Source organism: Notolepis coatsorum, assembly GCF_963971535.1.
Source record: "Notolepis coatsorum genome assembly, chromosome: 3".
Lineage (NCBI taxonomy): Eukaryota > Metazoa > Chordata > Actinopteri > Aulopiformes > Paralepididae > Notolepis > Notolepis coatsorum.
The window spans coordinates 67,869,898-67,890,092 of record NC_140167.1 but is presented as its reverse complement, the minus strand read 5'-3'; the positions used below and the strand labels follow the sequence as shown (position 1 = coordinate 67,890,092).

The 20,195-nt window shown below is 45.9% G+C and overlaps 1 protein-coding gene across 1 annotated transcript in view; it reads left to right on the top strand.

Annotated features, from left to right (window-relative positions):
* The first annotated feature begins 13,389 nt into the window (after positions 1-13,389).
* LOC311225843 (uncharacterized protein) overlaps positions 13,390-20,195 on the top strand; it is a 407,506-nt gene continuing 400,700 nt past the window's right edge. Inside the window, 2 exon segments of the mRNA XM_084311236.1 lie at positions 13,390-13,843; positions 14,327-14,398. Coding sequence (XP_084167362.1) covers positions 13,739-13,843; positions 14,327-14,398 — 177 coding nt within the window. The 5' untranslated portion in view covers positions 13,390-13,738.

Sequence of the window (20,195 nt, the reverse complement as noted above, 5' to 3'; positions counted from 1 at the left end):
CTGCCATCGATACGTGCTGGCTTTTCACCTAAAACGGCCGCGCGCATTTAGCCTGAGTCGCAAGTCTGGCTTGAGTTAACGAGACTGAATCCACCTTCTTGGAACAGGAAAATCCCGGCTTCAAACATCGGGTTAACTGAAGCTGGATAATGACATCTTGATCGACTTAGTTGAACCACGTACAAGAAACAGGGCCCTGGTCGCTGCGCACTTACCCCCCACAGTCGGTCTGGGAGACTGGAGGCTATAACGTGCTTCCTCCTCCGACACACGTCTAGCCAATCAACCGCTTCTTTTCACCTGGCAGCGCGGACTCTCACTGAGAGGGTGTAACGTGTGGAAGGATCACACTACCCCCCTTAGATCCTATCCGCGCTGAGCAGGCGCCCGACCGAACTGTAGGAGTTGCTGTTTACAACGACCCGGACCCACCCCTCCAGCTTTCCCACCCTCTAATACTGCCAATTGTATTAGTGTGAACGGCCAGCCAAGCTGGTGACAATGCCGGGAGCTGGATTCGAACAGGCGAATCCAGCGTCTCCGGCGTTGGTGACGAACGCAATCTCCGCTACTCCACCTGACCGCGCTAACATTACTGCACTCTTAATATATACATTGAACACAAATATATACATAGCACATAATGATACAACCAGTGGTGCAGTCGTAATATGGGAACTGCCCGGACGCCACGTGCACGTGCATGGCTACTAATTACTAACAGATTATTATTATGCAGAATAAATAGTAGGAAACATGTTTGTATAGGAAATTAGTTACTAGTTTTAGTTTAGTTTTTGTAAATATTGCCTTGAAATAGAGAAGCTGAAAAAGGTAGCAGGATGTAGCCTTCAATATATAAAGAAATTATATTGTCAACAGATATGGTTGAAAAACAAACAATGTTTTAAATGTAATTGTAGTTACAATTTCTTTAATTGAATGAACTTAAACTAGAAAAGTAAATACAAACTAAATTAACAATATAACTTAGTTTACAGAAGGACAGTTTCCTTCTGAAGCACAACTTAATGCCTCATCCTTGATCCTTCCAGTCGGGACCATTGTCACATAGTGAGAGGTTCCACAGCTCAAGCAAACCCCCGCCAATTGGTACAGGCTTGTATTTTGGTTTGGCTCTTCTCGTTCTTTGTTATGCTATCGGTATCTGTTGTGTCCTACTGTTACAGTGTCTAAAGCATGCAGTTACTTATTTGCACCACTTGGTGTCACCGGAGGTGACCTGCCTAGACAGGTATGTAGAAGAAGCGTGAATACAGGAAGTGAGGCTTGCATGCGATGATGTGTGATGCTATGCAGGAACTAAACAAAGAATAGTCAATTGAAATGGATCCACTCTCTCCAGTGTCTTATTCATTGCCATCCACCTCTACAAATTGGCGACGAGATAACCCACCTGCTACAGTTTGATTACAGAAGACTATTTTTGACAATTTATTTGTGAAGATGGCTGTAAACGTGCCTTATCCTGCTCCGTTTTTGCAATGCCCTGGGAAGCCTACAATTCCTTTCAAGACATGGATGCTAATGTTTGACAACTACCTACTGGTCATAAATGCAACAGGGAATGCTTGGCCTACTGCAAGGAAAAGAGCTGTTCTTCTTCACTGCCTTGGAACAGAAGGACAGAGGACTTTTCACTCATTGCCAAACACCTGTGATACCTATGATGCTGCTGTTACTGCATTAAGTGCACACTTCACACCAATGACTAATGTGGTAGTGGAACGTCACACATTCAGAAAAAGGGTACAAAGCCCACATGAGACTGTTGCCCAATATGTGGTTGCTCTCAGAGAGCTTGCATCTTCATGTGACTTTGGTGATAAGAATGATGAGATGCTGCGTGATCAGCTTATCCAATATGTTACAAATGCCCATATTAGGGAGAAGCTACTACTGGAGCCTAATCTCACTCTAGACAAGGCTATCACACTTGCTACACATATTGAGTCTGCAGCTGAACAAGCTAAATGCATGGTTGGAGATAAACCTAGCTTTCAAGTACAGGCAGTGCAAAAGAAACAATTTCGATCACGGCCTCAGCATAAACCATTCACACCTGCACCTACTGCTGCAACTGGGAAGTCCTCCCGTACATGTTTCAGATGTGGATCTGACAGTCATCTAGCAAATGCTCCCTCATGTCCTGCTGCCAAGGTTACTTGCAAAACTTGTAACAAGAAGGGACATTTTGCCAGAGTGTGCCGCTCTGCTCCTACACATCAAGTAAGAGAAGTGGAGATTCCTGAATTGACTGTCCTGTGCATTCAAGAGGCTGCTGGTAAATCTGATAAAATAAAATGCAATGTCAAGATCCAGCCTTCAGGCTCACCACCAGTCTATGCCATGGACCTGGTTGTTGACTCTGCGTCCCCAGTGTCCATACTGCCCAGAAGTGTGTTTGAAGAACATTTTGGTGAGTCACACCTAACACCACCTTCTATTCAACTAATCACATACACCAAGTCACCCATACCTGTGCTGGGATGTCTTTCAGCATTGGTGACTAGAGATGATGTCACTGCTGCAGCAACCTTCTTTGTGGTGGAGAAAGGGACCCCATTGCTGGGCCTGGATTTGATGATTGCACTGAACATTCACATTGTAGGGGGTGCTGTGGTTCCTCCTCCTTTTGCCTCTGCTCCAACTGCCCCTGTGCTGCACCTCTCTACCTCTCCCCCACTAATTGGCTGTGCTAAAAAGTTTGTGCACCGGGTCAAAGTCTCTGCCTCTGTTCCCCCGGTTCGACAAAAACTGCGCCGTTTGCTCCTGTCTGTGAGAGATGCAGTCACAGAAGAGATAAACAGACAGCTGGCTGCTGGTGTGATAGAGAGGATTGATGCTTCCCCCTGGGTGTCTCCTATCGTTGTCACACGAAAGAAGAGAAGAGACATTCGTATGTGTGTGGATCTCCGAGAGCCAAACAAGGCTGTCATTACAGACTGCTATCCAATTCCACACATAGATGAGCTGCTGTCCACTCTGCGTGGGGCCACAGTGTTTTCAACCATTGATCTGGCTAGTGCCTACCACCAGGTGCCCCTACATGAGGAAAGTAGGGACCTGACAGCTTTCATTACCCATGAAGGACTCTTCCGCTACTGCCGTGTGCCCTATGGCCTCTCCTCTGCACCATCTGCATTCCAAAAGATGATGGCTACCATCCTCAAAGGCCTGCCAGGGGTGCAGAATTATCTGGATGATATTAGCATCTATGGAGCCAACAGCACAGTACATGATGCTCGACTGAAGCAAGTTCTACACCGCCTGCAAGAGGCAGGTCTACTCCTGAATGAGGAAAAGTGCTGCTATAATCAGTCAAGTCTATACGCTTCCTGGGCCACGTGGTGTCAGCTGAAGGTATTGCGCCTGACAAAGAGCACATCGAAGCTGTTTTGAATGCCCCAGCTCCGACTGATGACCCTGCCCTGGATGCGGAGCCCGAAATGGTTGCCTACATCACTGATGCTCTTGCTGCTCTGCCCATTACTGACTTTGAGGCTGCTGCTGCCTCTTGCCCGGAGATTTCTGCACTCCGTAAACAGATTGCACGTGGCTGGCCACAAAAGGTGAAAATGCTGAGTCCAGAAGTTGCCCCATACTTCCCCATACGTCATGAACTGTCAGCAGAAAACTCACTGGTGCTTCGGGGAGCACGTCTTGTTGTGCCGATCGCACTGCGTGCTACTCTGGTGGCTCTTGCACATGAGACACACCAAGGAGTGGTGCGAACAAAGCAACGCCTGAGAGAGTACTACTGGTGGCCAAAGATGGATGACCTGGTCCACTCTACAATTCAGTCATGTCGGCCATGCCAGTCCAATGACAAGACTGCAAAGCCACGCCCTGCTCCACTACAACCAGTTACATTCCCGGACAGGCCATGGCAAAAGCTTGCAATGGACATTGTCGGTCCTTTTGAAACAGCTACATGGGACTGTCGATATGCCATCACTCTGATTGACTACTACAGCAAGTGGCCAGAGGTCGCTTTCACTGCAAATATCACTACAAAGGATGTTACATCCTTCCTCTCCTCCGTCTTCAGTAAACAAGGAAACCCGGAATCCATTGTGACAGACAAGGGAAAACAGTTTACTTCAGCTGACTTTGCTGCTTTCCTAGCTGAACGGGATGTTGTACACCACAGAGTCTCTGTGTACTACCCTGCTGCAAATGGCGCCATAGAGCGTTTCAATCGTGTCCTGAAAGAGACTGTGCAGATGGCTATCATACAGTCTGTAGTGGAAACCTGCCATTACTGCCTTCCTGATGGCTTACCGTGCCACACCGCATGCAGCTACAGGTGTGTCTCCCTATCAACTACTGTATGGCCGGAAGATGCGCACAAAGTTGACTGTCCTGCCGCCCTCTCATACTGACCCTGTCTCGGATGAACAGGTACGAGAGAAAGTCACACGCTATCAACACAAGATGAAGACTTATACTGATGGAAAACGAGGTGCGTGCACTCCACCTTTTCAAGAAGGGGATAGTGTACGGGTGAAAACACCTCTCCATGTGCCCAAAGCTAACCCAAAGTTTGGTGCTCCTCTGAGAGTCACTAAGAAGGTCGGCCAAAACACATACTTGCTGGAAGATGGCCGAAGATGGAACGCCTCTCACCTAGCTCCTGATCGCTGTGCAGCCGTAAAGCCACAGGACATTCCTGCTTCACCTGACCTTGCCTCTCCATCCTCTCCAAAGAAACCACGAGTCAGAAAGAAGCCTACTGGATGCAAGAATATGTGACTGATTAGATATTGGTCTTCCGAATGTAGCTTGTCAACAGATATCTTGTTTTGTTGTATTTTCGAAGGTATGCAATGTGGTGTTTGACAAAAGAAAATAATCCTACAGTTGTATCCTATTTCAGATCTGTGAAACAGAGTAGGCCTATTTTGTGTTCATGTTCATATGTTCACCTTTCTTATATTTTCAGGTTTACTAACATACAGTACTGAGTACAGTTAAGGAAAATGGTTATGCCTGAATGCAGGTTCTGAGATTATTTTATTTAGCCTCAGAGGAAATGTTTTTTCTACAAAGAGAGGAAATGTTGTGTCCTACTGTTACACAGTGTCTAAAGCATGCAGTTACTTATTTGCACCACTTGGTGTCACCGGAGGTGACCTGCCTAGACAGGTATGTAGAAGAAGCGTGAATACAGGAAGTGAGGCTTGCATGCGATGATGTGTGATGCTATAGACCACCGCAACACTTCCGGGTATTCCGAAATCAGGGAGGAGATTGCGGGGGGGGGGGTCAAATGAATGAATGTGGACGAGAGCCGTGATGTAAGTGGTTGCCGATACGGCTGTGGGGGTGCTAGAGACATGATCGAATAGACGTTTATGCGCCTCGCTCTCCTGAACACGGCGTGACCCATAACTAATCGATCAGAACTAAATCGGCAGAGAAAAAGCCCATTTTAAAGCACCTATTCCGCATGGACATGCGCAGAGTGCCCATGGAGTCTGGACGACGCGAGATGACGCTCGAATGAATGTGGACTGTTCCATCAGAGGGGGGAGCTTCGATGGTCATGTAAGTGGCTACAGACCGCTGCACTTAAATATAAACATTAGTCTACCTGGAGACTCAATGAGGTAATTGTAGATGTCGCCATAAGACGCGTCTGGCCATTTAGTGGGATCATTTTTCCATTATCCTGTTCGGCTGAAAGGACACTGGCCACCGAAGCTCCCCCCTCTGATGGAACAGTCCACATTCATTCGAGCGTCATCTCGCGTCGTCCAGACTCCATGGGCACTCTGCGCATGTCCATGCGGAATAGGTGCTTTAAAATGGGCTTTTTCTCTGCCGATTTAGTTCTGATCGATTAGTTATGGGTGTCGCCGTGTTCAGGAGAGCGAGGCGCATAAACGTCTATTCGATCATATGCTCCCCCCGCAATCTCCTCCCCGATTTCAATGTAACGCGGAAGTGTAGTGGTCTATGCAGGAACTAAACAAAGAATAGTCAATTGAAATGGATCCACTCTCTCCAGTGTCTTATTCATTGCCATCCACCTCTACAGTATCCTATTATTATGCAAAGTCTAGGTGATAGATAAGTACCGGCCGCCGGGTACTTGGCGCACGGCGTGACGAGTCCAGTGACAATTGTGAACGCATTTTTGTGTGCGCACGCGTGCACATCCGTGCGCGATTGCGCGTACTTCTGCTCAGCGAACTACTAGGACGGCGTGGTACCCCGTCCACCCACCACTGCATCCCTGGATACAACTGAGGACACTTGTATACCTTTACTTTTAACAGTTCGGCTGTTCACATTATTTGTTCAGATCTGAGTCACATCAGATTTGCCACGTTTGTCTGCAGTCTGAAGGTAGCCTTTGAGGGCAGCACGGCATCTTGGCTTATAGACGACACAGGCTGTGCATAATACAACATGACAGCTACATTATGCATGACCCTACCATGTGGAGATGCTGTATGATAAGACTGAAGGGGGGAGGAGGGCTTCAGGACATACAGTACCACCTTACAATTGGGTTCATTTCTTTTATTATAATTTGCTTTAGATAAATATTTAAACATTGTCTGGCATGATGTTGTTGACTAGTCCTGGACATAATTTAAGATAAGATATTCTTTTATTGATCCCGTTGGAGAAATCCGGGCATCATAGCAGCATGGGGGAGAGGGGAGGGGAGGTACAGGTACGGGCATGATAATAATACACAACAATAAGACATAGTACTCAATAAGACATACTGTAATACAGGTAATAAAATGAGAGTACAGTAAAAAAGTTTAAAATAGGCAGCGTAAACAATATAATTAACTCTGAATATAAGGGAGGAAAGGGGAGAACTAGGGAACAGGAACTAGGTGGAACTAGAAAGGGAGAACTTGGGACCAGGAACTAGGTGGAACTAGAAAGGGGAGAACTAGGGAACAGGAACTAGGTGGAACTAGAAAGGGAGAACTTGGGACCAGGAACTAGGTGGAACTAGAAGGGGACTGATGCCCGCGGAGGCGGGCTGGGGTACAGGGAGGAACTGGGGACTGGTGGGAAAACATCTGGGCCGCTCTGCAGGACAGAGGAGAGAGTTAATGCACAAAAGGGAAAAAACAGAGCAGGTGCAGAACAGTCCAAAAAACAAAGTGAACAAAGTAATAATATCTTCGTGTGACAAACACACAGGGGGAGATGTAAAGTCCAAAAATACTATTCTAAGTGAGAACCAAAAACAGAGGCATTACGCTGGGAGATGAAATGTCCAAACTAACTAACAGAGGCAATACGCTGGGAGATGAAATGTCCAAACTAACTAACAGAGGCAATACGCTGGGAGATGAAATGTCCAAACTAACTAACAGAGGCAATACGCTGGGAGAGTGACATCACAATCAAAACTCACCCAGGCGTATGCGTAAAGGTACAGGAACAGCAGCGGGAACGGGGGCAAGGGCACTACGCTGAGTGAGTGACATCACAATCAAAACTCACCCAGGCGTATGCGTAAAGGTACGGGGACAGCAGCGGGAACGGGGGCAAGGGCACTACGCTGAGTGAGTGACATCACAATCAAAACTCACCCAGGCGTATGCGTAAAGGTACGGGGACAGCAGCGGGAACGGGGGCAAGGGCACTACGCTGGGTGAGTGACATCACAATCAAAACTCACCCAGGCGCATGCGTAATGGTACAGGGACAGCAACGGGAACGAAGGCATCGCCACCGGGGCGGCTGGCTGTCCGAGCCGAGGGAGAGAGTGCTGGAACAGTGGCGGTGACGAGGGCATCGTCCACCGGGTAGCCGCTGTCGGAGCCGAGGAACAGAGTGCTGGAACAGTGGCGGTGACGAGGGCATCGTCCACCGGGTAGCCGCTGTCGGAGCCGAGGAACAGAGTGCGCGCCACACCTTGGTGTGCGCGTCGGAACAGGGAGCTGGAACAGTGGCGGTGGCGAGGATGTCGTCCACCGGGTAGCCACTGTCGGAGCCGAGGAACAGAGTGCGCGCCACACCTTGGTGTGCGCGTCGGAACAGGGAGCTGGAACAGTGGCGGTGGCGAGGATGTCGTCCACCGGGTAGCCACTGTCGGAGCCGAGGAACAGAGTGCGCGCCACACCTTGGTGTGCGCGTCGGAACAGGGAGCTGGAACAGTGGCGGTGGCGAGGATGTCGTCCACCGGGTAGCCACTGTCGGAGCCGAGGAACAGAGTGCGCGCCACACCTTGGTGTGCGCGTCGGAACAGGGAGCTGGAACAGTGGCGGTGGCGAGGATGTCGTCCACCGGGTAGCCACTGTCGGAGCCGAGGAACAGAGTGCGCGCCACACCTTGGTGTGCGCGTCGGAACAGGGAGCTGGATCAGTGGCGGTGGCGAGGATGTCGTCCACCGGGTAGCCACTGTCGGAGCCGAGGAACAGAGTGGCGCGCCACACCTTGGTGTGCGCGTCGGAACAGAGAGACGCATCGGGGTGCGTCTGCCAGGAGGAGTGTGCCAAGCACGAAGGTCTGGAAGATGCGCGTCTGTGCGCCGGTACGGAGGAGCGTGCCAAGCTCGAAGGTCTGGAAGATGCGCGTCAGTGCGCTGGTACGGAGGAGCGTGCCAAGCTCGAAGGTCTGGAAGATGCGCGCCAGTGCGCTGGTACGGAGGAGCGTGCCAAGCTCGAAGGTCTGGAAGATGCGCGTTGCGCGCTGGTCTGGAGAGCGTGCCAAGCTCGAGCGTCCTTGGAAGATGCGCGTTGCGCGCTGTGGACTGGAGAGCGTCTGCGCTGGTCTGGATGTGCGTCAGGACGACAGCTGCGCGGGGGGTCTGAAGTGGATGACTGGGATGCCTCCCGTGGAAGTCTAGGGAGCGCAGACCAGTCCCACTCTCAGGCAACGGCGACAGCAGGCGAAGGCTGGAGCAAACATCTCGACGCCGGAGAATGGAACAGCATAGGCAGACAGAGGATCTCCCGAAAGAGTCTAGATGTTTAGAGAATATGACTCGGCAAGTATACAACACGACCCCACGCCAAAACGAGGGGAAGCGCCCTGGTATTTAAAGCCCACAGGGGGACTAATTAGCCTGCCACCACAGGTGCGAGAGATAATAGAATATCAAACAGGTGTGGCCACTAAGGGTAAGGAACGAGAGGGTGGGGGCTAGAGAGAGTGAGTAGGGAATTCCTAACAGTAGGCTTAAAGAAGAGAGAGAATAGGGAATTCCTAACAGTAGGCTTAAAGAAGACAGAGAAAAGGTAGTGAGCAGCGGGCAAAACCTCACAAAAGAAGTGCAATCGCTCTCATTAGATGTGTGTATGTAGGCTAGGCCTGTCTGCCCCCCACCCCCCTGATGTTTGAGAGTTAAGAGTCGACAATAAGTGCTAATAAGATGCTGTGATTTGCTGTTGTTGCACAGAAATTAAGCACTTTTTCATAAGCTCAGCTGCACTATAAATGTGTTTTTTTGTTCAAGTGTTGATGTTAGAATGTTCAGATGCACAGGAGATGTTGCAGTTGTTGCACAGTCATAAATGAAGCACTTTTTGCAGGAGATGTTGCAGATGTGGCACATAAATGAAGCACTTTTTTTTAAAAGTATACTACTTTTGCAATGTAGTTAAAGGGGAACTATCTTATAAATGGCCTTTTTCAGTGTTTAGCATTGTTTCCTAGCTATGTGGACTTATATTAATATGATCTATGTCTCTAATTCTCATATTGGCGCATTCTTCCAATTCTCCTCTCACAATATTCACCCTCACTGAACTGAGTCATCTGAAAATGTGCTGATTTGTGATGTCAGAGAGACACCGCTGCATGATAATCAGCTGAGTTTCCACACAGTTCCCACTGTGGTTGGAGCCCAGGCTCAAAACGGCTTAAGATCTTGAGGTAGAAAAATGCTGTTTTTGAGTACTTGATTAGAAATACAAAACAATGAATTAAAAAAATAAAAATTACAGAGGTGTTCCATAAACCCACAGGAATTGTGTAAAAGTGCCCAAATAGTGAAAGAAATAGTAAAATAGTTCCCCTTTAAATAAAAGTTGTGAAAATGTGGTTGCGTGTTGTGTCAAGTGTATATTATATTCATAGCACAGGGAGGCGCCGTGGCAGTCCGGCCCCTGGCCCCTTGGGTTTCTGACAATGTGGCCCCCTGAACAATTTAGTTGAATAGCCCTGATATACGGCATACGTTATACGTTGTAGTCCGTGCAGGTTAGGTGGTGAGAGTCAGACACACTTAGTGATCAGACATTCCTAGTACATTGTTGCTCAGCTGATAGAGTTGTGCCCTTCCTGATGGCTTGTCGTACAGAACTTGTAAGTCGCTTTGGATAAAAGCGTCAGCTAAATGACTAAATGTAAATGTAGTAGTTCTGGAGTTCTGCCGCTGTTAGTTCTCTGGCTGCTGGCAGCAGAGTCCCTGTCCACAGTTATGGAGCCTGGTGCCTGCTGGCATGAAGGACTACCAATTTCACTGATCGCTTTAGTATTGAGAAACTTGTTTTGATATTGACAAATAATACAGTGTGGAGGGCATGCTACACCGAACCTCATCCAAGGTCCTGCTCACGCTCTTTCCTCACAGCAAGAGCCCTTGAAGGGAGCCTTGAGGTTGTACGATGCAAATCTTAAAATATGCCAAAGGCTTCACCCTAACTGTTCGATTCTGTGCAACATAATTCTCATTCCTGCCAGCTCACCTTGGATCTGTGATGTCACCTGGATGTAAAATCCGGGCACTGCTCCATAGACAATGAATAGGTCAATTGTCAATGGAGAAGCCATAGGGAAGAGTGGTACATTTTCACAAATAAGGACTGAACTGTCCCTGGGGCACAGGAAGAACATAAGCAAATTCTTAAAGAAAAAGGGTGGCATTCCCCTTTAAGTTGTATTCTCTTCTTTTTCAAAAGAGATCTGACCAAGAAAGCGATCAAACAAAACATACATCAGCACTACAGAAGGTAAAACACCTGGGAGACTGATGGCCACTAGTTGGTAGTCTTGCTCCTTCTCAGACTGAAGTCATTGTGGTGATTTCAATGCATACACTTTGTAAAGGCTATATTGATATTATCTTCACAACAATCAGAATCAGAAATTATGTGGCCAACATTGACGTTTCTTCCAATTATTAACCCCAAAGTCAATTCATCGCCATCTGTTCTGCACCTTTTCAGACTAACCTGGTAAATATACAATAACACTTCATTTTCATACAAGTTAGAAATGATTGTTGCAGACAATTTCAGAATAACTTGGTAAATATATACAATAACACTTCATTTTCATACACGTTAGAAATGATTGTTGCAGACAATTTCAGAATAACTTGGTAAATATATACAATAACACTTCATTTTCATACAAGTTAGAAATGATTGTTGCAGACAATTTCAGAATAACTTGGTAAATATATACAATAACACTTCATTTTCATACACGTTAGAAATTATTGTTGCAGACAATTTCAGAATAACTTGGTAAATATATACAATAACACTTCATTTTCATACAAGTTAGAAATGATTGTTGGAGACAATTTCAGAATAACTTGGTAAATATATACAATAACACTTCATTTTCATAGAAATGATTGTTGCAGACAATTCCACAATAACTTGGTAAATATATACAATAACACTTCATTTTCATACAAGTTAGAAAAGATTGTTGCAGACCATTTCAGAATAACTTGGTAAATATATACAATAACACTTGGTAAATATAATAATATATACAATAGCAATAAACATGGGCCAGGGCTATTATTCAGCCCAGTGGTTCTCAACATGGGGTTGGGGGTCCTTGAGGGAGGGTCCCTTTTTTCAAATGGGGGTCCTTGGCCTAATGCCTATCAGGTTGGTTGGGGTTCTTTGAAAGACAAAAACCCTTAGAACCCCTGGCTTAGTCTGTATATAAAGTAGGCTATTTTCATTGTTACTTTTAAATCTGTCGTCAATCCCCTCTTAGATTGATTGATTGATTGATTGATTGATTAATTGAAAATTGTATTAACAGATTGCAGAATGGGTACAATACAGTACAGCTCAATACATACAATTGTTAAGGGGATGCAGACCAGAGAAAGACTTTCGTCTTGTTTACATCAGGGTCCCCCATTTTCAATTAATCATAACATATATGACATACATGACATACAGATAGACAGTACTGCTACATCTATACATTTATGACATACCAGATTTACACATACAGTACTGTTTGTGATACAAAAAGAGTTTAAAAAAGAGAGTATATACATTTGACGAAGAAACTGTGCATTGGATGAGCTGGGGGGGGGGGGGGCTGTACATAGGAGGTGGGTGGGGTGGGGGGGTAACTTTACATTAGCATTAACTAACTTCTTCATTACTCTTAATTCTTCAATTATCACAGATAATATAGGATATAATGTTCTGTTCTGGAGGGAGATGTTGAAACTTGTTCGATTAAAAAGGGCCAGCTCCTTTCTACATGGCTTCCACCTGGCAGTGTTGGGGAAACTACAAAACTAGTTTAAAACCAAACTACTGGCTACTTCACAATGAAAAGTAGTTCAACTACATCCTACTCTCAAAATTATTTAGCTTATCAAACTAAAACTTTAACTTTAACTACATCCAAACTACATTGCGGGAAATTATCACAATCTGAGTCTGGAATCTCATATAGTTAGATAGGCAACAACTGAACCAGAGTGGGTGTGTTTGATTTAGGGACTAGGGCAGGCCAATCCTCACTTCGGAAGATGTGTTTTAGGGAGAAATTGTTGAAGTAAAGTGAAGAGGAAAATGCGATGCATTGGCGAAGCGTAACGCGTGGGAGGTCACGCTGCCTTCACCACTTCCTGCCTTTCGCTGAGCAGGCGCCCATACCTGACCTGTAGGCGTCACTGTCCACAACGCCAGATTCCCACGACTTCCCTCCCCCTAACTCAGCCAAACGAGTTAGTATGACGATCGGCCCAAGCCGCAGGCAATGCTGACTCCGGGAGTCGAGACCGCAGCCTCTTGCATTGGTGACGAGCGCAATCTCCGCTACGCCACCCGACCGAAAATGAGAGGGATACACATTTCAAGCCAACATCTTAAGCTTCAATTTAATGTAGGAATGACTATTGAAAGATGTTTTGATGATGAGCAATTCACACTAGAGTAAAAAGTGTGACAAGAACTATCCCCGTTCTCCCCTACAGTAGTTAACTACACACTCCCCAACACGACTGTCCCCTGGGCCCCTGGGCGGGCTGGAACCAAACGCCTGCTTCACCCCTCCTCCTCCAGACCCATGATGTGTGACTCTATTCCAATGAAAGCAGGTGGAATTCCCAGATTCCTCCAATCACACTCCCTGCTCGTGCAGAGCGGAGAGTCCATGCGGGACAGTGGAGGAGGAGGCTGGGTCCTAGAGGAGTGCTGGAGCAAAGTTCCACAACTGAAGAAAACACCGTCTCTGCTCGTAGCTTGCTGTTTTTTTTTATGGATATCTGTTGTATTCCGCCGTGGGTAGCTGAGCAGTAGAGGGTGTGTGTGTGTGTGTGAGTGTGCGTGTGGAATATACATAAAGTTGCCGCTGTAGCGATCCGCTGGGACGCGCTCCGCCGCGATGGACCTCTACTAGCGCGGAAGGACACATTCGGGGACTGTTTTTGGGTATATTTATATAACTGGCATTGTTTTGAATTCCCTACCACTACTATTATCTTCGTGTCCCCCGGAGCGACGGATAAGCGAGTGCGATCATGCCAGGAAAAACGAAGTACAACCTCGTTGATGATGGCCATGATTTGAGAATTCCATTGCATAACGAGGAAGCGTTCCAGCATGGGATCAACTTCGAAGCAAAGGTGAATAAGCTGCCTTTAGCCTACAGACCACAGTGCCAGATAATACCAACAACACCCAGACCATTTCCAATTCCAACGAATAGCCTATTTGTATTTGCATTATTTCCCACATATGTCAGATTGTTGACTAGAACAACCCAAAACAGATGTTTAGCTTTTTTCTTTTTCTTCTGTCAGATGTTTAGTGACAAAATATCTGGGTCACAGAAGTTGTGCCATTGTAGCAGGCTACCTATAATTAGTCATATGACCACTATAACGGCCTTGTATACAGCTTGTGTCTTACTGAGGTATGTTATCACTGGACACAGACTCTAGCCTAGTATAATAAAAGCATGCCCCCACTGATTTATTACGCTGCAGAAATAGCCTACAATTAACGGGCTGCCATGCTTTTATTATAGGCGCTATATCTGCAAAATCCCTGGCATACCAGTTCATCGCCTGTTTCATTTCTTTTCTTTTTTGCTGTGTGAACAACAGTACATCGGCAGTCTGGATGTGTCGAGACCGAATAGCAGAGTGGAGATTGTGGCTGCGATGAGGAGAATACGGGTAAGTTACACACGTCCAAGCATCATTCATTGATTGATTGATTGATTGAAAAGTTTATTAACAGATTGCAGAATGGGTACAGTACAGTACAGCTCAATACATACAATTGTTAAGGGGATGCAGACCAGAGAAAGACTTTCGACTTGTTTACATCAGGGTCCCCCATTTTCAATTCATCATAACATATATGACATACATGACATACAGATAGACAGTACTGCTACATCTATACATTTATGACATATCAGATTTGCAAATACAGTACTGTTTGTGATACAAAAGTGTCCAGAAAAGGAGTGTATATACATTTGGCATAGAAACTGTACATTGGAGGAGGTTGGTTGGGTGGGGTGGGGTTGGGTGGGTTGGGTGAGGGCTGTACATTGGAGGTGGGGGGGGGGGGGGGGGGGTTGGGAAGGGGACACACACACATTTTACACTGTACATTGGAATATTGACAAAGCCTTACTTGGTCATTTACTGTACAACTAGGTTAGGACATTTGTAGGGGCCAGTTTCGAATTGCAGTCTCACGTAGGTGTTTTTTGAGAGTGTTTTTGAAGGTGGGTAGTGATTCACATTCCTTTACAGCTTTAGGCAGGGCGTTCCACATTGATGTGGCATAATTGCGAAACGTGTTTAGTCCCTTGTTTGATCCGAATCTGGGTTTTACATGATTTGTGGAGCTCCCTCTGGTGTTGTGATCGTGGTATTCACTGACCCGCGTGGATAGAAACTATAACATAGACTGAATATATATAATAACCCCGAGTGCACAATGCGCAGCCGTTGCATCAGTACACGTCCTCTCTGTGAGCTAAGTGCACACAGTGCTGCTCTGAACACCGGGCTCCTACTGGGGGGCCCTTCTCCGCTTGCAGCCTAATAATCAAAGAGTGTGAAATGGACCCGTCGAGGCTGCGTAAAGTCCGAGAGAGAGGGCCATCCGAATGAATGCGTCGAGATGCAGAAGTTGGAGCCGTGCAACAAAACGCATTGTTAAAATGTCCAGCTGAGTTGACGGGAGCTTGAGCTGTCTTCTCGCTTGTCTCCATCGGTGATTTGGCTCAGAGATGGTAGCAGCCCTTTGAAGTAATGCACTGGAGTGGAAGCATAGGGTTTTGGCGGTCTACCCCTCCTCTCTCCCCTCTGTCTCTCTCTCTCCCCCCCTCCTGCGCTGTCCTTATCGCCATGCATGTAAACTTTTTTGTAAAGATCTCCAGCTTTTAGCAACACAGTGTTGCCAACACTATGCTTACCATACTTATCTTCTATATAGGCCTACTTGGCTACTTTCATGTTCGCTGTTACCCAGTACTGTCTTATGTTTCTCTGGCACTCTGGCAGCTAAGCTTGTAGGTAACATTGTTCATCAAACAGTGTCAACTTGAGTGCTACAGTCTTGAGTGTATAGTAGTATTAGCATAGTATGTAGTGATATAGGCAAAGTAGATTTTTTTTTTTTTTTTAAACTTTGGCCATTCCCCTGGCTCTTTTATGTGTTTATCACATTTATACTGGTCAAGGATGACCGACAGAAACAGGCTGAAAGGGTTCAGATGGGGGGGAAGACACTCTGGGAAAGGCACGGCTGCAGTCGGGATTCGAACTCGCTAAGCCCCAGATCCGTGACGAGCACGGTTGTCCACGGCGCTGAAATAGCGCTCGCGGTACGTGGTGAGCTACTGGAGCTCCCCTCAAAGTAGATTCTTAAGTAGCAGAGTGTTTAGTAAAAGACAGTATGAAGGTACTGTTCTTCATTTCAGTCTTTCCATTCAGTCTTTCGCGCCACATAACCACAGATACATATTGTTGTTGTCAGCATGTTGTCTTTAGGTCCTTGTCAGCCAGCAAGGTGGTCTTAATTGCAACACACACACACACACACACACACACACACACACACACACACACACACACACACACACACACACACACACACACACACACACACAGTGGTGGAAAGGAACTAAGTAGTTGTACTCGTACAAATTAGGGGTACTTCTACTTGAATGGAGTATTTTCGTTTTAGGGAACTTTGTACATTTACTCCACTACATTTCTAAGGAAATGTTGTACTTTTTACTCCACTACATTTATCTGAACCCATACAGTTAGGTACTTTGAAGAAAAAAGATTTTGCATAGAAAACACGGCCTGACATATTGAAACCTGTCAACTTCAAGAGGACATAATCAGAGCAGCATAACTGGACCACACACCACTTTAACAAAACCTTTAGAGGTCAATGGATCAAGGACTGAACTCTCACATGTACTTTTACTTTGATACCTAACCCTTTCACTGCCGCACTACCAAACGGTTAACCCTTTCACTGTGACAATACACAGAGGGTTAACCCTTTCACTGCCACACAACAGCATGTTAACCCTTTCACTGCCACACGACAGAAGGTTAACCCTTTACTATCACACAACCGACTGCGACCGTCGGTTGTGTGATAGTAAAGGGTTAACCTTCTGTTGTGTGGCAGTGAAAGGGTTGCACATGCAATATCAAATACTTCTCAACTTTTACCTAAGTGGAATATAGAATGGAGCACTTTTACTTTACTTAACTTTTTAGAGTACTATTCTATCTGGGCATTTTTACTTTTACTTAAGTAAAGGAACTGTGTACCTCTTCCACCACTGCACCCACCCCCCCCCCCCCCCCCCACACACACACACACACACACATGAACACACAGTCAAGCAAAGAGGTGCAAATTATCCTATTAACCTTTTCAGAGAGGCACCCCCTGCCATGGTGGTGGACCCCCCGGCCGGCTGCCATGGCAGCTGTGGTTGTTGGCAGGAAAACAGGCTTTGGTTTGGCTCCTCCACTGTGAAAACAGTTAGTTAGAGGCAGGATGGAGGGAGACAAAGGGGAGAAACCACAGGTATCCCTGCTGGCGGGAGGCACCAACTCATTCCTATTTCACTTGCATTTCATTTCACTCTTACTAGGCTGGCTTTTTGGTTTGTTTGTTTTTTATTATTATTATTATTATTATTATTATTATTATTATTATTATTATTATTATTATTATTATTATTATTATTATTATTATTATTATTATTATTATTATTATTATTATTATTATTATTAATAAATTATTATTATTATTATTATTATTATTATTATTATTATTATTATTATTATTATTATTATTATTATTATTATTATTATTATTATTATTATTATTATTATTATTATTATGATGTCTTTATTTAGACACAGGAAAGACGTTTGTGGCAGGATTCATAGTACATACGAAGGGTATGTAAGGTACCTAGGGTATCTCTGAGGACCTGTCCTGGACCACCAACACCTCGACCCTGGTCAAGAAGGCCCACAAGCGCCTCTTTTTTCTGAGGAAGTGGGCCAAACTCCACCTACCCCCTCCCGTGCTAGCAAACTTTTATCGCTGTATGATTGAGAGCATCCTCACCACCTGCATCTCAGTCTGGTATGGCAACTGCACCGTTAAGGACCGGAAATCACTGCAGAGGGTAGTGAAAATAGCCCAACGCATCACCAAGACCCCACTCCCCCCCATCTCATCTCATCTCATCCCATCTCCATGAGAAGCGGTGCTCACGGAGAGCACGGAACATCATCAAAGACGCTTCTCACCCAAACCATGGACTGTTCACCCGCCTGCGGGGTACTCGCTCTGGGGCACGCTACCACCGCCTCCCAGGCAGAACCAACAGGACCATGAATAGTTTCTTCCCCTCAGCTGTCAGACTTATTTTTTGATCCACTTTTTTCTCTTCCTGTTTTTCTGTAATTTTCTCCCATCCCAATTTAGTCATCATGCCAATTCCCCCCTCCCTTTCCTGGTCGTTGCTCGCATGTGCCCCCCACTGGTCGGTCTAGGGAGGGTTGATAGATACTATCACATGTCCCCTCCGATACATGCGGAGTCAGCCAGCCACTTCTTTTCACCTGCCACCTGCGGACTCTCATTGGCGAGGTGTAACGTGTGGGAGGCTCACACTACCCTCGCCATCTCCCTTCCTCGTTGTGCAGGCACCCTGACCGACCTGTAGGAGTCGCTGTTTACAATGACCAGATTACCACCCACCGGCTTGCAGGGGAACTTGTGGGTCCCAAAGATCCCCTCCGCATGTGTCTTTAATGCCTAGATTTATTTTGTATATTTAATAACAATTCGTTTGATTTGTTTTTTCCACCAAAAATGTTCAATAAACTACTGAAGATGTCTTAGCAGCATCCCTACACCTTTACCCTCGTTGAGATGCAAGGATCTATGAATGCCCCACTTCTCCCCTCACTTCTCCCCTCACTTCTCCCCCCACTTCTCCCCCCACTTCTCCCCTCACTTCTCCCCCCACTTCTCCCCCCACTTCTCCCCTCACTTCTCCCCTCACTTTCTCTTTTACCACTTAAACGGTTCACCAAATTTTTTCCCACCCAAACACAACACTTCTTAGCTCACACAATCTTGGTATACCTAAGAGATTAGCTGAAAAAAAACCCAATTGTCTTTGTGCTTAGATCACTATCAACCTCCAACTTATAATACAAGTTTCACGTTAGCATTTCACTTGTGGCCAGCTGGGCAATTGCGACCATGATAGGTTGCCAGGATTATTTGCACCACATGGCCGGCTCAGATTTTAAGGTAGTACAGAGAAGTCATCGTCCCCCCTTCAGTGGAAGAATGTGAAAAGGGCGTTCTGGTGACAAGCTCTGCACAAGTTACAATCTGTATAGCCATGCCTCCAAGAGGAGTTAACTGTAGAAACACGCTTTTCAATGGAGGGGACCTGTAATCACTGCACTATCTCTGAACACTACTAGGCTGTTCTGTGATTACCTTTTTTACAGTGAGAAATTGGAAATGTTAATAACTCTCTCATACTACACTAATCCCTTCTGGAATGGTCGGGAGTGGGAGCTCTTTAATTGGATATTTATTAGGGATGTAATGGTACACGCATTCATACCGTACCGTTCGGTACAGGACATTTGTTTCCGGTTCTGTGTGCGTATGAACCGAATCAATAGTCCAGCTTTAACCACGTAAGTAAAGAACAGAACTTAAATTGTGTGTGGAACTTTAATTGTGTGCGGAACTTAAATCCACAACTCCTGTAACTTTCACAACGAGCTGGATGCTGTATCGAAAACATACCAAACCATGACTTTAAAACTGAGGCATGTGTGTTACACCCATAATGCTTTACCCACTGTACCTCTAAGTACTCCCCAAGTTTAGTTTTTGTTCATGTCTTTGCTCGCAGAGTCGGCTAGAGTCATGTGTTGATGTGTAGGGCCATGATGTCTGTTGAGTGGTCACCGCTCTGAGAGCCAGTAGCCTAATGACAAACTAATGACAAACTAACGACACACACGGCAAAACAGGAAGTATAGCCACATCCTCTGGAGCTATATCTGCAGCCATGTTGTACTGTGGATCGACAGACAGACAGAAAGAAGGTTAGCACTGTTGCCTCACAGAAAGAAGGTCCTGGTTTCAAACCCCAGCAGGGGGCCTTTCTGTCTGGAGTTTGTATCTTCACACATTTCAAGCATCAGTGATGTACTTGCTGTTGTTCACCTGGTCCGCTAGCGTTAGCTGCCAGCTAGCTCGCTTATTTGATTACCGGTATCTCACATTCACTATTAACACTTTGAGTGCCGCGCTGTTTTCGGGCCCCATCTATTCACTGCCACGCTTTAAAAGATAGGAGTCCGTCACCTTGTTTGTAGAGCTATATATTCTATATTATAGCTATGGATACAATACTATGGTCATTTGACA